Genomic DNA, 25573 nt, shown 5'->3' with positions numbered 1-25573 from the left:
GCTACGGTACCCGGGGAGGAACAAACCTTATCTTCAAACAAAAGCGCGAAACGCTCTCACCTCCCCAGTCAGTCCGTGCGGATCGCGGCGAAGCGCAGCCTCATCACGGAGAACGACGGTGAGAGAGAGACAGAGAGAGAGGGAGAGAGAGAGAGAGAGAGGGTGTGCAACCGTGTGCGCGCGTGAGAGAGAGAGAGAGAGAGAGAGAGAGAGAGAGAGAGAGAGAGAGAGAGAGAAGCAGCGCTGGAGCCAGAGACACGAGAAAGATAAAGGAAAGACAGACGGAACGATAGACTTGTGCGTTAAAAAAAAAGAAAAAGAGAAAAAGTACCGGTGCCCCCTCCTTCTTCTTTTTCCTTTCTCAATTTCCGTCAGACACACACACGCAGAAAAAAACAAACCCAAACCGGCTGCTTGGATGAACAAGAAGCTATCGATCTGTCAGTACTACACCTGGATTCACTGACCAGCCGCGCAGCAGGCATGTCCCGACGGAAGCAGAGCAACCCGAGGCAGATCAAACGTAAGTTGTTTGGGCTTTTTTTCTTGTTGTTGTTGTTGTTTTGTTTGTTTATTAACGTCGTCTAGCCGCCGCACTGCCGCGTCCGCGGAGCATATCATTAGAGTTTGCGGAATATCGCAACCGAGAAGTGTCCGTGCTTGAGGGGCTGATTCAGCGGACGCTTGTGGGATGATTGCCCGTCACGCTCCCGGTCTCCCACCGCAAAAATATGCTTTGAAGGGCTCGTTTACAATCCAAGAAATCCCCCCCGTCTCCTACCGACACCACTACCACCGACACCCGCCTCCATGTTGCCAAGTTGTAGCAAAAGATAAAGATTTTTCAAAAATGAAGTTATTTATTCTGTGGTCTGTTTTATGCACTATTATAGTTGTCGTCCGAAGTTGGACTGCTGCGGATTTATTCCAACTTGTAATCCTACAAAATACGCAGTGACTCTGTATCACAAGACTCTTTTAAAAATAAGATTTGTTTTTGACTGACATTTGCTATCGTTTATTTATGGAACAATACATCACAAATTACAACAGCACTGAAACTGGGGGAAATCAGCTAAATACGCCTTCGCTCGGTAATGACATGGGATTGTTCATAGATAACAACACACACCTGCATCTCTTCCTCCCTGCACACACACACACACACACACACACACACACACACACACACACACACACACACACACACACACACACACACACACACACACACACACACACAACCACACACACACACATACACACACACTCACACACACATACACACACACTCACTTTAAACTGTGCTAGATATGTTTTTCCTTTTCCACTAAAACACACTCTGGCTTGCAGGTGTAAAACCCTGCACACACACACACACACACACAGTTTTTTTTGTTCCCTTCTCTTCCAAACTCTGGCAGTGAAGCTCACTCAGGGTGTAAATATTGCTCAGCAGCTGTATACCTGGTGGTGTGGCAGTGGAAGGGCTAAAGTGTGAGAAGTTATGGTTGGTTATAATTTGGATTGAATTGATCTGTACACCACAATAGCTCTGTGCAAAGTGTTGATGTTGACTATCGCCATTTTATGGGAACTGAAATGGAAATTTAGAGCACTGGCATTTGTTTTTCAAAGGCGCAGAAATATTCATGAAGTACAATTAATTCAGAAGTGTGTCGCATTCACATTGCTGGATATTAGTAGTATTAAATATATGTTTTGTTAAAGATATTTTCAACAACTTGTCCACATTGTAAGGATTTTAAAGAGCCTGTAGATGATTTCTTAAATACATGGAGATGTGTACACACACACACACACACACACACACACACACACCCACACACACACACACACACACACACACACACACAAGAACTAAACACACTTTGAGATTCAGCTGACATCTGAGTGAGTGAGAGAGTGTGTGTGTGTGTGTGTGTGTGTGTGTGTGTAGGTGTGTGTGTGTGTGTGTGTGTGTGTGTGTGTGTGTGTGTGTGTGTGTGTGTGTGTGTGTGTAGGTGTGTGTGTGTGTGCGTTCAGCTCGTCCACTGAATGCCGTTGCTCCTAGCTGCTGCTGCTGGGACTAAACTGAGCTTTCTCTGGGGTCAAAATATCAAAATACCAAACCACTTCTACTGATTTGTCTCGTACTCATGATACTGTTTATCTGTGCTGCGAGACATTTTGGGGAATTCAGAGCTAAGGCAACATTTGTATGTTTGCGTGTGTGTGCGTGTGTCCATGTGTGGGTGTGTATGCTTGCAAAGTGTGTGTGTGAGAGCTCACATGCATGCATTCACGAGGCCACATTGGTATACAAGTGTTTTTTTATTATTACTTTTGCGTGACACAGATTCTACGACACTGAAGAGATTTTGTGCGTCGTCATGTTTTGTGTCGCACGCAATTATTATTGTTTCACCTCTTACACATTCATGGCTCGTACATTTAAAACTAAAGTTTATTTTTTAAAGGCAATCTTGTGTGTTTTTTTAGTGAAAGAAAATCGAGAATTCACTTGTAATATTTAAAGTGTATTGTATTTTGTAACATTTTTACGATCAACTGGTTTAACCTTTTTTTATTATTATTGGGAAACGGGGTGTTGTTAAATATTTTTGAAAAAAATTAATTGTTTTAATTACACAAACAGTTTAGGACAGTCTGGTACACTATAGTTGCCATTAACTCCGAATGAATATATATATATATATATATATATATATATATATATATATATATATATATATATATATATATATATATATTTTTTTTTTATATATATATATATTTTAAGAAACACCTTTCTGCTTTGACTGCCTTTGAGTTTCGTGTTTGTATTTATTGCCATCACGGCAAACCTGCAACCGCTTCTCATCAACAAAAGGAGCGCGACGACGTCGTGACGCGATCGGCCTCGACTCGTCTCCAGGCCAATCCCGTCGAGGCGTCCCAAATGTTTGTTGTCGAGCAAAAGGAAGTGCAACATTTGTGTGTGTGTGTGTGTGTGTGTGTGTGTGTGTGTGTGTGTGTGTGTGTGCTGCACTTTCGTTCTTTGTGACCCCGGCCTTGTGTGAATTAGTATGTCATGTGTAAAAGATCTTGTTAATATGGAGGCCGGTGTGCAGTCGTATAATCGAGCCCTAGTTGGAAGCAGAAAAGGTCACGAGGAGCCTAGATCCTCCCTGCTACCCTGGGACCTCTGGGGGAAAGAAGAAAAAGAGGAGCAGAGGAGGCACTGCACAGAAAGTCAGCACAGACAGTCATTCTAAAGGACAAAAAGGTTGTTGGGCGCAGTCCCCCCCTCGCCCCCCCACACCTCCTGCATACATTGGGCCGTTATCTAAAATTGTGATTTATGCAGTATTTTAATATTTTGCTTATTCTTTCCCCTTGGGTGCTCTCTGAGCGGTGATAAAAAGGCGATGCTGAAAGAGCACCATTAATTTGCTCCGATGACTGGGGAGATAAGGCCAGATAATGGGAAAGATAAGCAGGGAAGATATACCATCAGAAACCCCGATTATTACCATTAAAATTCCAGCCCAGCAATCTGCAGCTGGCTGATAATTCCTTCTCCGTTTCCACCACTTTGGATGATAAGGCAAAAAATAGTCACTCAGTGCTCCTTGATTAGGCTGCCTGGATATCCCGATAATACAGTGATAAATTATGTATTTTCCCCTCTTGTTTTCTTTCTGTGAAACGTTACATCTGATTTCTTTTTATATATATATATTTATATAAAAATATAAATAGATGTCCCTGGGCCCCCTTTCTGCATCCCCTTCCCCTCGTTGCTTTTCCAAGAGAAAACGAAGGAAAAAAAGACCCGTGCAGTTTTATTGTAATAAGAGTTTGATAGGAAGAGGAGATAGCGGTGGTGGTGTTTTGTGTGGGAGAACATATCAATGTTATCAGCCCATCTCCCGGGGCCAGCTGCTAGCTGCTGTTGTTTTTAGCCTTATCACCCCGTGCCAATATGCCAATAAATTGCCCCGGATTGTTAGCCGCTCCAAAGGCGGATCGCTGGAATTTGACAGGGATGATGAAAATATCGCCGATGCTCTGCGGATTGCGATTAGCTGCTAGTAATATGATGTGTGAATTCCTCCAAGCTCCCCCCCTTTCCACCCTCCCCCCCGCGACCCCCCCCTCCCTTCTTGCTTCTCCCCTGCTGCCGGTGTCGTCCGTACCTCTATTCACACTGAGGGGGGAGAACATTTTGATGCTTAATAGCAAGGACCGATATGAACAGGCTGAATTGAAACCAGCACACCCTCAGAGTAATTTTTCTGCAAAATTGCCACCCCCAAAAGTTTCCCCCGCCGTTAAAGGTGGAATCAGGATGATGTAGGGAGCGTGCCTCGCACAGTGTTTATGGGTGCGCAGCGTAGAGCGGCCCTCTGAGGCCTCATGTCAAATGTGCTTATTAAGCTGACTTAGTGCTCTCCCACTCGGCTGTTGTCTCCACCGTACGGACCGTGTGAGAATTCATGTTGCCTCCTTTTTTGCTCGCCGCCGTCCAACCAGAATCCAGCGCCATTCACGCTGCTGTGCCACTGTAAGTTTGTACAGCACGAGTCCCCGGAGCCGACCGCTGTGTCTTACTGTCCCCCCAACGTCCTAATCTACTCGCGCGATAGCGATCTTACATCTGTAAAGCTGGCCCACTGCAGTAATGCCTTTTTGTGGTTTTATTTATTTATTTTGTTTTACCCATAATACCTTGTGGATAAAGTTGGAGCAGGAACTAGTGGTGTTTTGGTAAATATAGCTTTTTCCTAATCCATTTTCTTATTCTTTTTTTACGAATATATGTTGCCTTTTAAGGAATGCAATGCCAACTGTTTATTTGTCACTGTTTACTTCTGTTTACACTGACAACTGTGTTACTTTAAATGTAATATACTGTACGACGTACAACCCTTGGGTTTGTATAATTAGATCCCTGCTTTTCTCAACTAGTCCGTTTGGAACTGAACGACAGCCAAAGAAGATTCTCTGCGAGAGCTAAAAGTATTTTTTTTTTTGTTTTGTTTGTTTTGTTTTTATCGTGGCGACCATTTTTTATTCTTTTTTCCATCTCTGCTCTACAGTTAATCTCTCCAACTCCTTAGCATGAAGCCACTTTATGTAACGTCAGCATGCTGTTTACCATATCAGGTGACATTTCTATCTTTGAGGGGCATTTATCAGAGGCAGATTACAGTAGTAAGGGATAAGGGGAGTGTTTACTGAATTGACTGCCAACATCCTGTATCTGAATGTGTGTGTGTGGGTGTGTGTGTGTGTGTGTGTGTTGTGCGGTATGTGGGACGACTCGTGCGTCTTTAGCAGAAGGGTCAGAGCTGTTAGCTTGATTTTTTTTTTTTACTACAACTATGCTTTTGCGTACAAGTCAAGCGTTGCCGTGGAAGTGGTAGACGCCACGTTTTCACCAACGAACGCTGGCAACTCGAACAGTCAGATGTTTCGGGGGTGTAAAAAAACAAAAAAAACACGGTGTTTGCATGCCAGCCTCCCTGTATATTTAAGCGGGTTTCTCTTTCATCGGATGACAATCGCCGATTTGCCTCTCGTGTTTCTCTTGTTGATTTCTGTCAGAAGAAGAATGGTCGCTGAATGCCAACTTTCCCTCAAACATCTGTTCCCTGCCAATAACAGCTTGTGCCGTTGCCTCGTCTTAGCTGAAGGATCCCCAATTGCCTCCTCACTTTTGACACAAAGCAACAATGCAGATGAATGTCATCTTCTCGTAATGTTTTTTATTTTCGTATCTATTCTAAAAGTACAATGTTTCTTGTGCAGAGGCTGCTTATGTCACAGCAGCTATAGGGAGAGGAATGTATGGCAGCTGCTGCTTCCTTTGTTGAGATCAGTTCTGCGTGTGTGTGTGTGTGTGTGTGTGTGTGTGTGATGCGTTGGATGAGCTGTGGTTGGCAGGCGATGGACTGACGGTGCCTGATCCTGCCCTCTCTGTCGCTGTGGCCTGCAAGTGTGCCTGGACAGCAGTGTGAAATGTGGGCAGGGCTGCTGCAGAGGTGGAGGTCACTTCCTCGCGCCGCTTCCTCTTTATCTTCCTCTTTCCTGAATTCCACTGCTATTATTCCAATAACCCGCCGCTCAAAGCTGTGGCCGCTGTGTTCTCTTGAACTCGGGCTGCGGCTGTCAACGATTTGGGAGCAAAGTGTTAATTTCAGAGAATGTGTGCAAAAGGCAAAATCCTGCTCGTGCCGTTTCTGCTGGCTGTGTTTTCCCTCCCTGACCGCGCTCCTCTCCGTTTATTTAGATTTGATATCAATGACGCCCATTGAGCCCCCGGGTAACAATTGACTTTCAGCCTGCTTTAAGTTAATAGCCTTGTCTCTTGCTTGTAGGGATCAATATTGGTATTAATTAATCACCATTATCAAGGGCGGGATCTGGTTCCATTTGTTGTTACATCAGCGAAATATCAATAGAGAAAGTGGACTCCCTGATCGTCATGGCAACTTCATCTCTTAGGTCAAAGAGAGTTTATCTTATCTTGCTGCTGAGAGTGGCAAACTGCTTGGGAATCTAGTTTAGACTCAAAGATCATCGATTTAAGTCGTTCTTTTTTTTTTTTTTTACCCCCACCTTGTTGTTTCGGGGGAGAGAGGGGTGAAAAAAAAAGAAAAGAAAGAAGACAACAACAGAGAAAAGGCAGCATTCTAATCACAACAGAGATGTAAGATTTAAATATTGATGTCCAAAGGCTGTTACAAGCAAAGAGGGCCTCTGGTCTCGCTGTTCTTCAAGTACGTCCTTTTAAGACCCAGACAAAGCTTTGATTATCAGACGTGTCACCTCGGAGTATGTCTGTATGGCTGACGGTGCGGTGGCTGCAGGGGGGATTCAGTTTCCTGCAGCCGCAGAATGTTAACATCCTGGGTATTTGGGTATTTCTGCGGCCCTCGGCCCTCGCGCAGAACATCCTGGCGCTCGCCAGTCGTGTCGATCTGAATGAAAAATTATTCGACAGGACCGATTCAACTTGAGGCATTTTTTTTTTACTGTTTTTATTCTGTCCATTGTGCCGTTTTGAACACGTTTTTCTTTCAAAGACGATTGCGTGTCAATAATCTGCAAAGGTAACCATCAGCTACATATAAATGTAGGGGAGTAGAAAGTTCCATATTTAATATATATAAAATCAAAAGCAGCATACATTTGAGATAGTCAAGCAAAGTGCTCGAGCACAGTACTTTAGTAAATGTACTGAGTCACCTTTCATGACTCCAAGAAAGATGACTTTGATTATTCTGATTTGATTCTCAATATCAGACAAACGTCTGGGCTTATTGAGATGTCGCTGAAGTTTAGATCAAAAAGGTCAATATTTTCAGGACATAATCAGGACATACTAGTGAGCAGCGTACGCTGTGTATGAGAGTGAAGTTCTGGTCTGAGCTATTTGGGAAGGCCCGGGTGCTGGGCTGCAGCTCATCATGCTGTAGAATGCTCCTCCGGGTTAGAGCAGAGTGCAGGGCACTGCCCGCTTCCTCCCCTCTTTTTTTTCTTCCTCTTTTTGCCTCCGGGACACAATTGCCTCATTTAACATTCTCTATTTGGCCCCTGCCAAGAGGGGAAATAGCCAGGGTGAGTGAGAGAGGCCGCCACACATCATGAATTCTCCTTTCATTTAACTTGCGCGGTCCCTTCCCGCCCCGGTGATGCACATGGATCAGGAATGGAGATATTGCTCAATTAAGGGGATTTCTGAGGTCGCTCCCAAGGTATTGCAGTTATTTTTGTGCCGCGCCGGGGTTTTGATGTATCATGGATATGGATATTGGGTTCGTCGCGTGTGCGATGCTTTGACACCGCCACAGCCCAGAAGAGAAAACAGAAGAGGTGGGGGGACTCGCCGGCGTGTTCAAGGAACACAGTCTGTCACTCTTCCGCTGCAACTTGTATGAGTGTATTAAGACCCTTTCTGTTTATTGCAATCGAATTAGCCACAGCTCATCAAAACGCTTTCATGGAATTTTTTTACTGAATCTTGGACGAGAGAAAAAGGGAAATGGGAAATTCTCCTTGGGAATGTGACTCACGTTTCGCGACAGGCATTGTCACAATACGTTGTTTGCAGTGTACAGCAGAAGCCTTGAGTTTGACTCCAACCACATGAACTGTTTCAGCACATCAAAAAAAAAAGATCTTTTTTTTTGTTGTCTTAATAGATGGTAATAGGAGGGGATGATTTGGTGAGCAGGGTAGTAGCTGGCACACCCTAATAGTTATTCAGTGTAAATCTCTGGCTTGGCAGGAATTACTGAGATGTGTGTGTGTGTGTGTGTGTGTGTGTGTGTGTGTGTGTGTGTCTGTGTCGGTGTCTGTGCGTGTGTGTGTGTGTGTGGTGTCTGTGTGTGTGTGTTGGGGAAGGGGGGGCAGAACTTTGCATTGGGATGAAATGCAGCCAGCTCCATAGTTAAAGGATGGGTGGCAACAGCGGATTAAGTAACAAGCCTTTCAGTTCAATTTGTACATCAGCATTTCCCCGCCAGACGGGACGGACGGGCGCGAGCAACTTAAAGGCCCCGCTGGAAAATCGCTAATGACAAAGCTTTGTTAACAGATAAACAATTTATGTCAAATATGCTGAAAATATAAAACAAACTTCAGAAACGTGTTAATGCTTCAAAAAAAAAAAAAAGGCCGTGTTTTTGATTCGCGCCATCGCGAAAAGCCGCTCAAGCTGTTGACAGCGCGGCTTACGCGTCACGTGATCGGCGGGCCGTGTGTCTGCCCCGCCTGTGATTAGCACTCGCCGAGCGCCGCTGTGCAGGAAATAGCCACAACGGGTCCACGCTGCTATCAGAGCACTGGTGATGATGATCGATTTACCTAGTGTAAAGTAGGCAAAGCAGATTGGATGGGGAGTGTAATATATATATATATATATATATATATATATATATATATATATATATATATATATATATATATTGGACAGTGACGAAAGGAGTGACGTGCTGCATCTCCTGCTTCTGATCATTTCAAAGCAGGCTTTGTGAAGTGACAGAGTAAACATCTAGAGAGAGAGCGAGAGCGAGAGAGAGAGAGAGAGAGAGAGAGAGAGAGAGAGAGACGCAGCCGCTATTATTTCAGAATCAGCCAATTTTCTCTCTCTGTGTATTCCAGAGAATGCTTATCTGGTAATTACTAAAAAACTGTTGACATTGAGCAAGTGCTGTAGCCAACTAAAATGCCTTTTTTTTTATTCCCTTTCTTTTTTTTGTCTTATGATATCAGATTGGATTTTTATCTTGGGCTCACGCATTCCTGAAAACCAAAGATAACTGGCTCAAACTCCTTATTTCCACCATGAGTGTAGAATTAAGAGCCTCATTTTGATAATAAAAAAAGAAAGGGAAAAAGAAGAATGATCATTACATCCATTCATTTCTGTGGTGATAGTGGGTTCTTTCCCCTCCCGTTCGGTCTAGAATGTGCCTGAATCTTCCGAGACATACATTTGACCATAATCAAGTTTTTTTTTTTTTTCTAAAGCTTCAGAAACAGGATAACAACTGGGTCAGATGATAAGCCCGGGCAAAACAGGGGAGAGAGAAAAAAAAGCCTCCTCTGATAGACGAGGAGAAAATCTGATTGATTGATGTCTGCTGGCTTTGCCACCATCACACGCCAGTTGACAGTTAGTTTGGGATCAGATGATTTGGCTCTTTGAGATTGGGGTGGAGGCGAAGCTAGGCAAATATGAAGGACACAAAGGTCAACGGCTCCTCTCCTCCCCTCTGTATCTATCTCTCCCCCTCGCAATAGCTTGCTTTGACAAACTGTAATATGTTGCTAAGCTTTGTGGCAGCGGGGACACATGGTCATAGTTTGTACAGTAATATCCTATTGCCGTAATCTCACGAGGAGTGATTGAAAGTGCTGGGGGGAAAACTTGGGGAGGGGGGGGGGGGCGACCCGTTGACATCATCAGCTGCCGCCGTGGACTGGCAGATGTCTCCTGACTTGTTTGAGCTGAATTTTCCCCCCAGTGGGAATGAACGGGTTAAACAACGGTTCCCTCTGACTCAAGAGTGGATCTGTTATTGCGAGCGGGATCTGATAAGACGGCACCGCGTTATGAGTTTGTGTGAGCAAAGAGGGCCAAAAAATGGAATCTCCGCCATTATGGAGTGTCTCTTTTCTGCGGTTTTGGGGGAGGGAGGGAGGGAGGGAGGAGGAGGGGACGTGGAACTGTGACAAAGGATGATTGGATGCATATTGTAAATAAACACCCAAGTCTTTTGCGATCCCGTTGCATGTGCTCCTCAGATCGCGCGTCGCTAAGATGAAGTGACAAGGCTTGCTCCGGGTTTGACCCCGCGTGGCAAAACTAACAGTTGGATTAGGTCTAACCAAAACCAACTCGTGGAAGATGTTTTGGGTTTTGTTTTTTGGGGCAGAATGAGGCGGAGTATTTGCCAGACAGTGTTTGTTCCTTTTGCTATTGTCATGGAGCTGGATAAAATGTAATAAGACGGGCCTTTGGGTGCACCGTAGTGATGTCTGCGCTATTAAATAGAAGGCCTCGGCTCCTCTGAGAGCCCATCTCTAATAGACATAACAGACATGTCCATTAGCTTTGAATGGGGCTGCTTTCAAGATCAAGGTCTCACTTGTAATGAAGTGCCTATGCAAATGCAAGTCATATTCTACTATTGTGAATCGCTTGTTTTAATCAAGTTTTTTTCTCGACTCCCCACCCCCAAAAGAAATGTAGCCTCTATTCAGAGCCGCTAACCCAACAATTAAAAAAAGAAGAAAAAAAAGAGGAGAAAAAGGATAATCCGAAAACAATCCCCATCCAAATGGAACCGGACATCATTTCGGGGGAAGGAGACAACAACTCTTTGTTTGTTTGAAGTGGCTGATATGACAACCTTCTTGTCAAAGACTCAGGGCCAATAAAAGGGATTTGTAATTACCATAATTATCTCTTATGTATTTTCACCTAATGATGTCCATTAAAGTGCCTGAGGCTTCATTTGGAGACCGCCTCTCGCTGTAGTTTGGCGCGGACTCACAATGAGTTGCATTACGCGCCACGGGAGTAATGAACTTCTTTCATCAGAGATGTTTATCGCGCCGTGCTTCTGCGGGAGGGGAGAAGAAAAAGAAAAAGAATGTACTTCAGCTTTTTGTTACAGTTGGATTATAACAATTCTCATAGTTCCCACTTATCTTTCAAATTTCCTCTACATGTGATATCAACCCCAATTGGCTTCATGTCTAAACAGGATGGCGCTCTAATCTAGGCCGCTGTTCGTTTCATGTAAAACATCTCATTTTGTGGCTTAGGCTGGTGGCTGCCTTATCGTTACATAATTCGCTGCCCTCGCCGCGATTTTCTTTGTGGCAATTTATTTAAATTCCCCCATGTTTATATATTTCCTGTCTCCTTTCATTCACAATGATTGCCTTTCGTGAGTTCAAAGACTCATCTTCGAGACTTTTGGTAACTTTGCAGATAGGGATTCGCAGTGGGGATGAAGAGAGGGAGAGAAATAGGAGGGGGGGATGAGCTATTTTGTTGGAGAGCAGAAGAAGATGCGTTAGTACATGTCCATCGCCGTCTCGAGGCCCAATCGGGAGGTCGAACCGGCCGCGATCGACAGCTCAGATTATGGCGCGCTAACGGCCCGCACCTCAGCGAGCGCGGCGCCGGTGTGAGCTGCTCTGCCCCCAGCGCTAAGGCCCTCAGTCCTGCATGCGGCTCTGCTCCTGTGGTTGCTTCTGGGTCTTTGTCCGCCGCCTATCAGCATATCAGCAGTGTCTCTGAAGCCCGCTTGTATAATGCACCATTTATGGCTTTGTGGAGGGAGATGGCGGCCAGGCGGCGGAGTGGCTCCGGGCCTTCCCCTCGGTGAGTGGATTAGCGGCGGCCTGCTTTAGCGCGCACTGCTGCGGTGTGAAATCGGCCCCGCTTCGGAAGCGGCGGCGGCGGCGATGATGCTCCCTCTCTCTCTTTTCTCTCTCTCCCTCCGTTTCCTCACCTCCATGCAAAGCCTCTCCCAGCCATCTGTGAAATGTGGAAACTCTGTGTCTAAGTTGGGTTCAGATCCCATCCCCTCCGTCGAGCTGAGGCCAGGAAGCAAATGGGCAGTCGGCAGGGAAGAGGGGGGGGGGGGTTGCAGGGAGGGGGGTGAGGGTGAGGGTGGTGGTAGGGTGAGGGAGGGGGGGGGGGGGATCAGCTCACTGATGTCGTGCCGCGTGTGCAGGAACCCTGCCTGTTCTCCGCGGGCGAGTTGGAGGAGGGTCCAGGCCTGGGTGCCGGCCGAGAGATCTCTGGTTCCTGCTTGCAGGTCCAAATCCCCCTTCTGTGTGTCTGTGTGTGTGTGTGTGTGTGTGTCTGTGTGGAGGCGAGACGGTGGCACAGCTCCCCTGAGCCCCTGCCCAGTCCTTTGAAGATAAGATGGTGATACAGAGTCCCTTTCGGTACGTCGCTAACCGATGGTCTTTGTGCGACACACATGCCTCTCTCCTTTGGAGCCCGTGGCTGAAACACCTATGGTCTTTACTGAAACGAATCGGGCCGCGTGGCCTCGGGTCAAATTAGATTATAAATGGGTGACAAAATCCAAGATCGTATGTCTAGGATAGTTTTTGATTTTTTTACCCCCCCACCCATTTCATGCTGATAACGTATAGACTCCTGCTGTGGTTGATTTTGTATTTCTATTCGATTCCCCCCCCATTGAGTAGAATCACTTTCATAAATTCTCCTCATAGTCAGACTCCTTTCCTTTTTTTCCCCAGTTTTCCATGGCAACCAGTTGTCATCTTAACTCTGCTGATTTCTCTGCTACCCGAGCCGTATTGCTCTTGATCATGACAGCTTTTTAAACACGTTCTCTCCTCTGCATTTATAAGCATATTTTGTGGCACTCGCGGGCCCAATTCTCCCACTTCTGGCTCTCCACAGCAGCTTTTCACAAGAGCGGCCATCATAATCAGGCTTTTGAATTATGAACTCAATATTCCCTTCACTTTTTTTCCCTTTCCTCTATCCTGTGGCTTTGGGGGTTCTGATCTGTGCATAATGTCTTGTGATTGCATGGCATTATGGTGGTTTGGAAAAGCCAAGCGGAGGCCCGGCCACGCATCATCTTTCCATAGACAATGTGGATCTCTGTGTCTCTCTGAGCTCATCAGGGATGGGGCGTTGATTGCTTTTTGATACCCCTCCAACGTGGATGAGGTCCTGCATACATCAGCTAATTAGAATGTACTCAGTCTGTGTGTGTGTGTGTGTGTGTGTGTGCGACAGACCCCACACTTCTCATCAGATCCTCCGCCCAAGTGCTCTAACCACACTCACTAAAGGCTTTATCAAACAAGAGAAGAAAAGCTATACAGAGCAGGGGTGTGTGTGTGGGAGTGTGTGTGGGATTTGATGTCAGGGGGAAAATAAAAACACGGAAAATGAAAACCACGGGAGTTATTCCAGCATTTGGGTGAAAGTTCCACAACCCGCCCCCTCCTCCTGCTTTATACACGCCACATGCGAGGAAAATCTGATGACAGCTGTCCAGGGTTTAAACCCTTTGAGAAGAAGCCATCATTTCAGACCACACTCGGTACAACGTACCCGGCAGCGGTGGCGTTAACTTTGACCCGCTGCTGCTAATGACGGGGGTCGCTTTGCTGGAAAGCTCTGAATGGATGGCACGGCGGCGGGGAGGAGACGCTGCAGCAGCTAATTAGCCGGCGCAAACGAGTGAGCGGTATATCGTCCCGAGCACCTTGATGATATTACGGCCCAAGTGTTGCCGTGGCCTCGCCGACACTCGGCACCCATTTCCCTCTACCTCACACGCTATGATGTGTGGAAGGTGCTCGGGGAGCCTCTATATATTTCATAAAGGCATCCCATTACACCCCCATGGCTTGTGGGGAACAGCACACTGTGGTCTGGTCCCCAAGCAGCGGAGAATAAAGTGTCGGACAGAAATCTAAAGTGCTGTTTCCTCAGGTAATCTTGACTTGGATCTTAATTCCAATAAAGTGTTTTCTTTTTAGTTTAGTTTTCTTTTTTTTCACAGCGTGAGCCAGATCCGAGCAAAGCACACTCCACTCTGTATTTCTGCGGTCATACTTTATTGAATATCATTTCAGATAAGAGGTGTAATCCTTTGGGTGGAAGTGATGTATATTGACCAGCTGGACGATAGTGATATTCAGCGCATGCCTCTGATATGTGACAGTGGTAAATAATGATTTGTGTCGTCGGCTCAGTCAAATGGCGTGGGTTGTTCTAGAAGCGCTCCTTATTTTTATTTATTTTGTCAGTCTCCAACTCTGTCGGGCTCTGTCTGAAAATTGGTGCAGAGTACTGAATGGCTGGATGAATCAATCAAGTTGGGGATAAAAGTATTCAGATCTTTTACTATTCTCTATACTGGATGTTCACGTCAAAATAAGCAACCGTCAAATTTAAGTTCAGGAGACAACATCCTGACGTTTAGTTGGAGTTAAACACTCAAAAAGGAGAGCCATCTGATTTCAATCAAAGGGTTGCTTAATTCTGATTGGTGCACAGAACTGCATGATCTTTTCTTCTCTCCTCCAATTGAGCCCCACCAACTTTAAATCAGTGGGGAAAAAATCCAGAAAAAAGCCCCAAAACAGGAATCCAATGTAACAAAGTGATTTAACGTTGGCAGTGTTTATGTACGAGAACCCATCAGTCAGAGTGAGGAGTGTACGTGGAGATTAAAAAGTAAATCACAATGAATGAATGAATGAATGAAAAGTATTAACAGCAAACTACAGTGAAGTAAACTAAGTATAGTATGTAGTCAAGGATGACCTTACATCCGACAGCAGACCATTGTACTTTAATAATCTGGATAAACACATTGGCATACTGTAGGCCAGTGTCAGATTAACAACTCTAGAACAAAGCCTCATATTTACATGTTTTGTGTGTGAACTCTTTATCTGCAAGCTAACTCGAGCTGTCACATTATTGTAATGTTGTGGAGGCGAAGCGTAAAGCAGCAGACGATGGAAACAAAAAAAGTAAAGTACACGTAATCAAAGTTGTTTTCCGCTGCTATTGAGGTTTGTCAGGCGTCTGTAACACCCGCAGTGACATTTTATTATATTTTACGCATTGATTCAATTACTAAAATGTACACAGAAGATAAGATTTATTTGACATCCATGCAATTGATGTTAAACTCTGCCAAAACGGTTAGTGTTGCCAAACAGCGACGGTACATCAGTAAACCCGCTCTAAACGGAGTGTGTTGGAGTTCAAGCAGTGAGACGGGTCACTCGGGTCGACACTGTTACAGTCTCACCTCTCAGAGTGACTGAGCTTCTTCCATCAGCGCCGAGCAGCCCCCTCTGCTCCCACGCGCTTCATCTCATCAGGGTTTGTTTTATCTCGACTGGCCAGGCCCGTGACCCCCCCCCCCCCTTCCCCGAGCGCTGATAGTCCAATAAGACTGCAAGAGCGCATCACCTGGGGGCCCCCATTGTGGAGACTGAAACACAACTTTAACTTTTTCGTTTCGCTTTTAAGTTGGTCTGTTCGCATGCACACGCGTGTGTTTGTGTGTGTTGAACCGTTTGAGCAAAAGTTCAGTTGGGAGACTGAATGTCGACAGGTTTAGCATGAAATATGTATCATGAATTAAATGCAAATTCATCTTTTGAAGCATTTAAAAAAAAAAAAGAAGCAAGAAAAGAATATGCTAAAGCTGCGGTAGAGCGAACGCATCAAATTCTAAAACACAAGAAAGAAAAGGGCCGGCCGTTCTGCTCAGAACTCTTCAATTCCATGAGCCTGCCGAGAGCGCGTGTTTACTTTCCTTTAGCGCAGAAGAAGAGACACGGACGCTCAGAGTTCCCTGTAAAGACAAACATGAAAAGGCATCAGCGAGACTTCTTTGGGGCCCTTTCTCTCGTGTTGTGTGTGATGCAGCTTCTCTGCCACCCAGGTAGCCGCGGCCGTCTGGCTGCTGTTTGAAGTCGGCAGAAGCCGACAAATATTTGCTTTTCCGCAATTCGTGCCCACTGTGTCTCTCTATCGAGTTTCAAAGTGGGACGGCGTGGAGCCTATCAGTTCACTCCCTTGGAGGAAAAATGGCTCAAGTTTGGGTGTGTTTGCCTGCGGATCGAAGATGAGGGGGGTGGGGGCATTTGTTGCTAGTGGAGGGGGTGGGGGAGCGTGATTGACAGCTACGGGTGGAGGACAGGGAGGGTGCAAAGGAGAGCCTCCGCTCAGACCTGCTGGGGTGCGATCTCACCAAAGCACCAAGCGCGGGCCAATCTCCGTCAACCCCCCATAGAAAAATGGCAGAGGGTAGACGAAAGGAAGACGAAAAGGTGCCAGACGAACACCGGCTGCCCAAAAATGATCCTCCCTTCATTTCATTTCTTTTTGAAACAGGGTGTGGTATCACCCTTTTTTAAGAACTTTTTTGAAGAACACAAACATCCGTTTTTCTAAAATAAAATGACAAAATTTGGTCAAATCCAAACTCAAAACACCGTTAAAATATTCAACGGCGACTTGCGAATCACACAACACCGAAACAGATCACGCAAGATTCGCTGCGTATTTCATTGAACCCGCCTCATGCTTCTGCTCCTGCGCTCTTTCTCCACCCAGCCCCTGCCGTCGAGACCAGGAGACGCAGCTTCAACCTTTCCCAGTGTCCTGTACTGTGCGCACTAGCGTACTACAACAGTACGCGGTTCCCCGAATGGCATTATCCAGTGTGTGTGTGAACGCTGCTCCTTCACTCCGGTGGGGTTGCGTGTGGGCGGGTTAGCGGGGAGGCTGGGAGGCTGCCGAGACCCGGCGCGTTATCAGCGCCAGATGCAGGTTGACTTCAGACTTTCAATGGAAGGTAAAGAGAGGGAAGGGGGGGAAATTAATGAGAGCCATAAAGCCAGCAGGATAAATAATTAGCCAACTGCTCCTGAGATCCGTCCCATCATTAGCAGCTGCAAATAAAATCCTCCTTGCAAACTTTCTTCGTCAAAACTGCAGCCCGATGCCTTTGTTGTTGTTGCTATTGCAGGTGCATGCATGTGTGCATTTTTAAGATTTGTTTGTTGGTATTTCTGCCGCGCCGTCCCTCTTCATTTGTCACGTACAGTCCGAGTGACAGGTTTCCTCTGTCCTGCTACCGATAATTGGACAGAACCTGTGCTTCCCTCACAAAACATGAAAAATACAAAAAAAAAGACAATTCAGTTGTCATGGCATTCTTCATAAATTATCTGGGTGAGGAGTGTTTCACATTTTTTTATTTTTTTTATTTTTATACGTTATTTTTTCGAAATAATCAGAGAGAAGTAGTGTTGCTCGTTGACTCGCCTTCCCCCGTCGGGCCTCCTGGAAACGGTGCGGGGCTGTAGAACAGACACAGGGCCAGACGTGCCTCAGAGCGAGTTTTCTTACGTCCGACAATCGAAGCCGTTTCAGTGGGCTGATTGCTACTTTGCAGCACCCTCGTCGGGATCAAAGCTAATTTTTGCTGCATTAGAAGGACACTTTGTGCCAGCGCGCTGCGCGTTGATCTGGAGTGTTTACATGCGCATCACTCCCTCAGGATTTCGTATTAACTGTTGTCACACTGTATGGAGCACAGCCACTTGCATTGTTCTAACACTCCGACCGGTAGATTTTGAAGAAAGAAAAAAAGAGAAAAAAAGGGCTGAGCAATCACCCAAAGACTTACATTATCCTCCAGTCTTTGATTGCTATTCATGTGTCTGGGCGAAGTAATCTTCCCCTCTAATCTCATTCACAGATATAAATAAACAAGTAATGCTCCGAACGAGAGAGAGCACACGAGTGAGCACCCAGAGGATTATGGTAATTTGTGGATAAATAGAGGTGTTTAAGAAAGATACAAAATGTGACTTTTTAGTAAGGAGGTTTTAAAAAAAGATCGGTTTCCGCTCCGTGAACCCAGAGAAATGAATCGGTGAATTGTACTTCTCTCTGATATTCCGTACAAAGTGGTGATCCTCCAATATCTTTTTGGCAGATTTATATTCCGTGCACTGTACTCCATAAACGTCAAATTCCCATGGGAATAATTTTGATGATAGATACTTTAGTATTCGCTCACCATTGATTAACAACTTATAAATAAAAGCCCCAACCACTAAATACCACCCAAATCAACAAGCCCATATTGCCGATTGCTTTTTAGGACATTGCTCTTTTCTTCTTCTTTTTTCCACTACCCATCTCTTCCAACTTGACATTTGGAAAGTCAGAAATCAATTATGTTCCCATCCTAAATGAAAGGCGGAAAAAAAAAAAACTAGTTTATGACTTTAAAGTCAGCCTGGCTCGCCTTTGACACGGCGCATTACAAAGGGAAAGGAAAATCACACTGCATACCTGATCCATAGAAAAGAAGAAAAAAAAAAAACAGAAAGCCTTTGAAATGGATTGCTGGGTGGGATCCAGTCTGGCACAAGTCGTGGCATTGATGGCACAGCCCCCCTGGGCGCGGGGATACTTGGCCTGGACAAGACGGTTGCTGGGCCCCGTATCAGTGGGCACTGGCCCATCCTCCGGGAGCTCCTAAGCCATGCCGTCTGAAGAAGAACTGATGGGGTTGGCAGCACATATGGGCATGCCACGGGTTTTTATTTCAAAAACAGTCTCGATGTTATCGGCCTTCAGTCGCCGGCACAGCAGCATCAGCGCGCTTCACAGGGAGGGGGAGTGAAGAAACTAAGAAACCTCCTGCAAATTAACTTCAAAACGACAACTTCTCTTTCGTCCCACACGCGACCGCTCCTTCATAAACAGCCCAGGTGCGCCCATCTAATTGCTAACCAGCACTTTTAGCTCACATATAGGGTTGAGGTGACAATTTGTTCCCGCTAATTGGACTTCTCTTTCTCGCTTTTTTTCTGATTGTTTTTACGTTGGCCTTCCCTGCACACACCACATCAGCGGATCAGCAATGACATGGATATGATGCGCTTCAGACGCCACCGTTTTTTTTTTGTTTGCCACACAAAAACCCCATAGACAGGAAGTTGACAGCCTGCAACAGTTTTTCGGTAATGGTTAGTTGATAACCATCCACCGGGGGTAATGAAACTTCCACCTTTGATGAGAAGTTGAAAAGAGAGCGTTTCACTGTTGGCTTGGCAGAACATTAGACGTGGCTGCAGGCAGCAGGGGCAGGCTGGGGACGGAGCTGCTTTAATAGGGCTCATCCAGAGGTGACGGGAGCACCGCACGCACTGAACTGGAGGTGTGAGCCGGGGCTGCCAGTACATATCTTTTGTCTTTCATTATCTTTATTTCCTTATTATTTTAAATGGCCGGTGTGTGTGTATGTGTGTGTGTGTGTGTTTTTTCCAGACTATAAGCTTTTTTGATATCCATTTAGATTGGAGCTTCATTAAAAAACCTCAGACAATGGAGTGACTTCTAATTAAGAAGCGCCGCATCTGGCCCCTGGCACCCTATCCCGTTGTTCCATCTATTTTGCTGGGGAGAATTCATTTGTTTCTTAATTAAGAAAAACACCAATAGCGTGAAAAATCTGCTTATGGTACCTGAATCCTAATTAGTTAAATGGTGAGGGGAAGGCGAAAACACATTCCAGTAGCCCTAGAAATGAACTCGGAGCTGATAAAAATGAACTAACTAGCCTTGCATAAATCCGAGCTGGGGAGAAAGTGTGCCATCATTATGGCTAAGACAATATGCAAACTATCTTCAAAGAAATCAAATTGCCGGAATGTTTTCATTTGCATGCATTAACCATTACCATAATGAGGAGAAGTGACATTGGACCCGGATTGTGTGTCTGTTCGGATTGATAACTCTGCTGCATCTGCAAATAGTCGCCTCTGCAAAATTATGCCAGCAGTCAAATCAGTGCTGAACTGTGGAGGGAGAGTGATGGAGAGAGTGAGAGGGACACAGAGACACAGAGCGAGGGAGGAGAGAGAGTGGAGGCGCTTTTTTCTCTTTTTTTCTCCGTTTTATCAGAGAGCTCTGTGCAAACCTGCTGCAGTGTTGAATCGGAGCCATCATCCTCTGACAGCTATCCTTAAACAGGAAGGGGCCGCGAGTCATTGTCTCTAAGGCTCTGTGGAAAGCTGCTGTCTGTGTGTGTGCGTGTGTGTGTGTGTGTGTGTGTGTGTGTGTGTGTGTGTGTGTGTGTGACTGTGTGTGTGTGTGTGTTTGGGGAGGATGCTGGGGGATGTGCCCATGTGGCTGCAAGCTGGAGATGGACCTCGAGTGGGCACACTTCACACTCGTACATATCGTACACGTGCACACGCCTGCATGCATGTGTTGTCCAACCCCCCCTCCCTCCACACACACACACACACACACACACACACACACACACACACATCTGAGTGCTTCCAGGATACCAAAGGCTCACTTATCTGTTTCGTAAAGACTCGCCACGTTGGCGAGTTGGCGGGCAACTAGCCAAATCCGCTGTGTGTTCTCCCCAACTGCAGGCGTCATGCGAAACGCCGAAACCGTCTTCAATATTCAAAATAATTTTCTTCCAACATGCTACTTCCTGGGATCAGCCTCTTAGGTCAAATTATTCAATTAAGTGTCTGTTTATTACTGATACCAAAGCAGGGTGGCGGTTCTACTTATCACCTTTTTTGCAGATTGGTGTTCTCGCAGAATACCACCATAAAGATTGCCTTGGCTGTAATTAAAATGGCACAGAGACAAATTTGGCGCCGGGCTAGGACACAGGGAAATGAATGAGGTATGTGAAGGCGAGGGGGGGTAGGGGGTGGAGGGGGGGCTCGTTCTGCCATCCAATGAAAAAGTTGAGGCTGTAAAAGCGAGTGGCCTTTTTTTTTGTTAGAGAGCCACTGAACGCCACATTTAGGAGCAGGTATGTTAAAAAAATTTTTAAAAAAAGCAACCTTTGTGGTGGTGCGTTTATGTACAGAAAATGTGGCTCTGACTGGAGGAAGCGAACAGGAGGCGGCGAGAGCGGATGCCGTTTTCCGACGTCCCGAAAAGCCGCCCGGGCTCGCGTCCATCCGCGGGGGCCCCGCGTGCGTTTGATGAGCTATTGGCAGGCTGCGGGGGGACACGTGTTCCCGCAGCCTCGTGGCGAAAAACATACCTTTCACCGTCTTTGACTCCACACGCCTGTGTGACTTCTCCGGGAAAAAATAGAGAAGAAATCAAAGCGCCAATAAGCTGAGGGTGTTAAGCCAGAGAGAGAGAGAAGGGGGGGAGGAGGGGGGAGACCTGAGCGACTTTGGATTTTGACAGAATCTTCATGCATTCTCTGACAAAAAAAAAATTAGCATTGTTATCGCAGATAACTGGTGATGTTTTTACTTGGTCGTACATTTTTCGTCAAATATGTAAAATGTAACCCGAGCCTCTAACGATTCCCTTAATGACGCGGATCTTGCTTCTTCTTCTTTTTTTCTCCCCCCCTCCAACCCCGCTGAATCGCGTCTTAGCGGGCTTTCTCGGTGCAGGATGTCTGATATCTGAATATTAAAAGGGAGTTTCAAGCTCATCTGCAAATGTGATTTGCACATATCACACTTCTGCAGTCGTCAAGCTGCTTCATCGCCAAGCTTCTGAGCAAAGACGGCTGGGGAGGGGAGGGAGAGAGGGAGCGGGAGGAGAAAAAAGAAAAGGGAAAGATGCACATATGGGTTGCTATTGATGTATTCCATTTCTGACCTAATTTAAATCCCTGCCAACGAGCTCATATGCATACTGTACATTTGCTAAATTACTGAGTGTAAACCTTGCCTCCTCGCGCAGACAGGTGTAAACATCAGTGTTGTCATAATGCACCACCGGTAAATATGATAATCGCGCCATGCTGCAATAGAGCACAAAATAATTTGGACATCATTTTGATGCCTGAGGGGCCCGGGGGGATGCCCTGCAGAACGAAAGGTGGCCCATTGACATGCTATACACGCCAAGATATAATTATGGCTGCCTGTCTTTGTTCCTCCCAAGCTTCTTCCTCTCAGAGCACTTGTAATTTGCTTGTGATTCTTTTTTTGAGGGGGGGGGAGATATTCTTTTCCGATTTAGTTATTCTCCCCGGACTTGAGTATCTGCGGTTTAGAAACAGGAAGTGACGTGGGATTACATGTTTTGTGTGCCTTTTTTTAAGATTCTGCAGCGGCTATCTGTGTGGGACGTTAATAAATATGTTTAGAGTAGAAGCCGTGTGCCCCCCCTCCTCTCCCCCCCTCATTTGTAGCGCCGGGATCAGGCGGGTAACGGCGCGCCACTTGCCTGCCGTGTCAGGACTAGGGCACCGGCGAGGTGGATTGTCATTTCTGAGGCAATATTTTGACAGCGCCACCGCCTTTACCCGTTTGCCGCGGCTCAAAAGGTCAGAGCCGTGCCACTTCCATTTACTGCGTGTGTGTGTGTGTGTGTGTGTGTGTGAACACTCAATCCCTGAGAAGTGGAGCTCTCTACATCCCGCCACCACGATTCTCTCTCTCTCTGTCTCTCTCTCTGCCTCCCACCATTTAACTCGCTTGTTTTAGGGAGATGGATGTCAGGGCTAGTCCCACACAGCTGTAAAGCGGGTTTAAAGCTCCCAAATTGAAGGGCAATTACAACTTATAAAACCTTTATAATTGTGTAAATGGAGTAAAAAAAAAAAAAGGCACTATGTTCGATTCCCCTCTCCTGCCATCATTCCAATTAGTGTATTGCAAAGACAGCCACCTCTCCCTTCTCATTCACCACTGTGTTCTCGCTCACCTCCAATCACACACACACACACACACACACACACACACACACACACACACACACACACACACACACACACAGCTGAGTGTGTGCTTTTTGAATTAATGTATTTTACATAGCCTGGTGTGATTGCTACAACTGCACAATGTCTCGATGGTGTCATCCATTTTTCCCCGTGTGTTTAGCAGCCAGGCCTCAGACAGCGAGGCAGGTTATGTCAACCAAATAAGGCACTTGTCAGCGACACAAAAACACATTGTTGCTGGTCCATTGTCACCCGCTGTGCCAGCCATCATATAGGAAGTGATGGAGTGACGGTGTTTTGGGAGTGAGGTGCAGCCCCCCCACCCAGAGGTATTATGGGTGTAAATCTCCCTCGCGCAGTTCTGCTCCAGGCCAGGGAGCACATCATCATTAGCCAGAGCAGATGGAGGCGCTTCTGCACTGTTTTCCTCCCTCTCTCTCGCTCTTCTGTCGCGACCACAACTGCTGGAATCTGGTTTCGAAACAACGCGAGCAACAGCCGATCTAGTAGACGGCTGATGAAATCCGCACGAAATCAGATGAAAGCCGTACAGTACACACACAGAAAGGAGGCAGTCTGATTCATCATTTATTTGTGAGGTGATGAGAGCGGAGGTTTGGTGAAGTGCTCTCTCTCTCTCTCTCTCTCTGTGTGTGTGTGTGTGTGTGTGTGTGTGTGGCGCGCTTGTTGCGATTGTTGTTAGGGAAAAGTGTCATGCAAGCTGAAGGCTTTGACTCGTAATGGAGGCTGACGAGGATGTTGGAGGTTAAACGAGTCGTGGATTGATTGATCGACGGGAAATTAACTGAGCTGGTTTAACGCATTAATCTCTTTTTATTTCAAGCAAACCAACTTCCAACAATCTTTGGTTGCAGCTTCTCAAATGTGAGGATTTGCCGCCTTTATTTGTTTCAAATTAAAAGGAAAATTAATGTCTTTTAGTTAGTCAGAGAGAAAAAAATGACGTCATCTCGGTCTCTGAGAACTACTTTCTTCCCATTTTTTATTACTTCCCCCTGATTCCTTAATGACAAAATCGGTGAAATTAATAAATAAAACTGCAGGTTTTCTCGAGTTTTTTGTACACTGGACTATAGAGCACAACATTTTTTTTTTTATAAATGAAAAAGTGAACATCAACCTGATGCAACAGCCTGATTCCAAGCAGTAATCAGTGCAATCATTTATCAATGAGGAGTATTTATCTCCAGCAGCCACTAGCTCCACATTGATGCAGCAGTGTTTCTCAGTGTGCTAGAGGCCTGCTACCCAGGGAGGGTGTGTGTGAAGCACTAGCAGAATCCTAATCTTCCAGCAAGAAGCTTCACATGGCCAGATCAAGAATTAGGCGGGAGGCGGGAGGAGGGAGAAAGCCCATCTCGGTCTGTGTGTTTTAAAGGACAGTGCTTTGAATGTCATTTGACAATTTCCTTTTAATTATAACTAATTTACAGAAAGATGCCCACCAGCTAATCTTTACAGGATAATTAACTTCTATTTTCTTTACTTTTAATTAAAAAGTGGAAAAGATTGAGCTGATCCATAAAGAATTGTTCTTTTGAAATGTTCATCAGACTTCACACTTCTTTTGGCATTAGTAATATTTAGATCCTATCTGCTGCCTGCAGTCTCCACTGAGTCACACCCCCCTTATCCGAGGTATTAAGTGGAACTATCAATAGTAGAAATAGGAACCAGAGGAAAATTAGAATTGAATTAATGAAGCATTTATTCCAAAAGGACCCCCCCCCCTCCATCCTTCATAATGCTGGAATGAAATTGACATCTTAGATATATCCATTTCATAGAAATTCCTTGATGGGAAAATATTGTTTTATCTACATTATTTGATACAGTAATAATTTTTCCCTTTCTAAAAGGCTCCCCAATTAAATGATGTCAAATGCCGCTTGACGAAAAGCTAATTGTTGCAGAGGCAGCTTTCACAACGTTGCTATTTCAGCCCCCACAGACTCGCCAGCCACTGATTGTTAGGAATATTTTAATTTAAAAAAAAAAGTGGTCAGGTTAAACAGCGACACGGTAAAGAGCCGGGGTGTAAAACTATCTCTCGTCCTCGTCAGAGCTCGCTGGAGGAAAACTAGTTTCCTCGCCCACTTTTAGTGCCGTCCAACAAGACTTTACTTAGTGGAGATAAAGTGAGCCAATATGAGGTGAGCGCGCCGCAGACGGAGCCTCTGCTTGTCTGCAGACGAGCCAATGGCTGAAGATGGATGCCCCCACTTAACCATGATAGCTCCCTGGAGGAGCCTCACTCAATGGCTTCATTAAAAGTGAACGTTCTGGTGGAAAAAAGCTTGCTTATAAACCCGTAATTAAGGCCGCACATATTTTACCCGCTTTGTTTCAGCTGTCACGTCCGGTGTACAGGCACATGGTTAACTTTTATTTCCTTACAAGTAGTAGAATGACACTAATAAATCACCCAGCCGGAGGAGACGTTACAGGAACGAGTGAAGGACGCTTGAACGCAGCATTTTGAATCTGTGGCCCCCGCAAGAGAGCGGCAGGCTTTGTGACTTCGGGGCCGGGACGTTGAACCAGCGTCCACTTGGACGCGCGTCTCTGCGAACAGCTCCAGGGATGGGCGAGCGGAGGCAGGAAACCCGGCTAACTCCACAGAGAAACTGGCTGGCATCTGCCGAGGCCCTCGGGCGCGCTCAGAGGTGCCTCCAGCATTTTAATGGCATAGTCAAATGCCAGCATGTTTTCATGCCGTTCCAATTCCAACTCGTTGGATAAAGAAG

The 25573-nt window shown here is 45.8% G+C and overlaps 1 protein-coding gene across 1 annotated transcript in view; it reads left to right on the top strand.

Moving 5' to 3' along the window:
• Positions 1–468: 468 nt before the first annotated feature.
• zfpm2a (zinc finger protein, FOG family member 2a) overlaps positions 469–25573 on the top strand; it is a gene marked incomplete at its 3' end in the record, with an annotated part of 117929 nt that continues 92824 nt past the window's right edge. The window contains exon 1 of the mRNA XM_079227930.1: positions 469–523. Within this exon, the coding sequence (XP_079084056.1) occupies positions 484–523 (40 nt within the window). The 5' untranslated portion in view covers positions 469–483. The remainder of the gene's footprint in view (positions 524–25573) is intronic.

This window comes from Taurulus bubalis, assembly GCF_910589615.1.
Source record: "Taurulus bubalis genome assembly, chromosome: 12".
Taxonomy (NCBI): domain Eukaryota; kingdom Metazoa; phylum Chordata; class Actinopteri; order Perciformes; family Cottidae; genus Taurulus; species Taurulus bubalis.
This window is presented reverse-complemented; position numbering and strand designations above follow the sequence as displayed.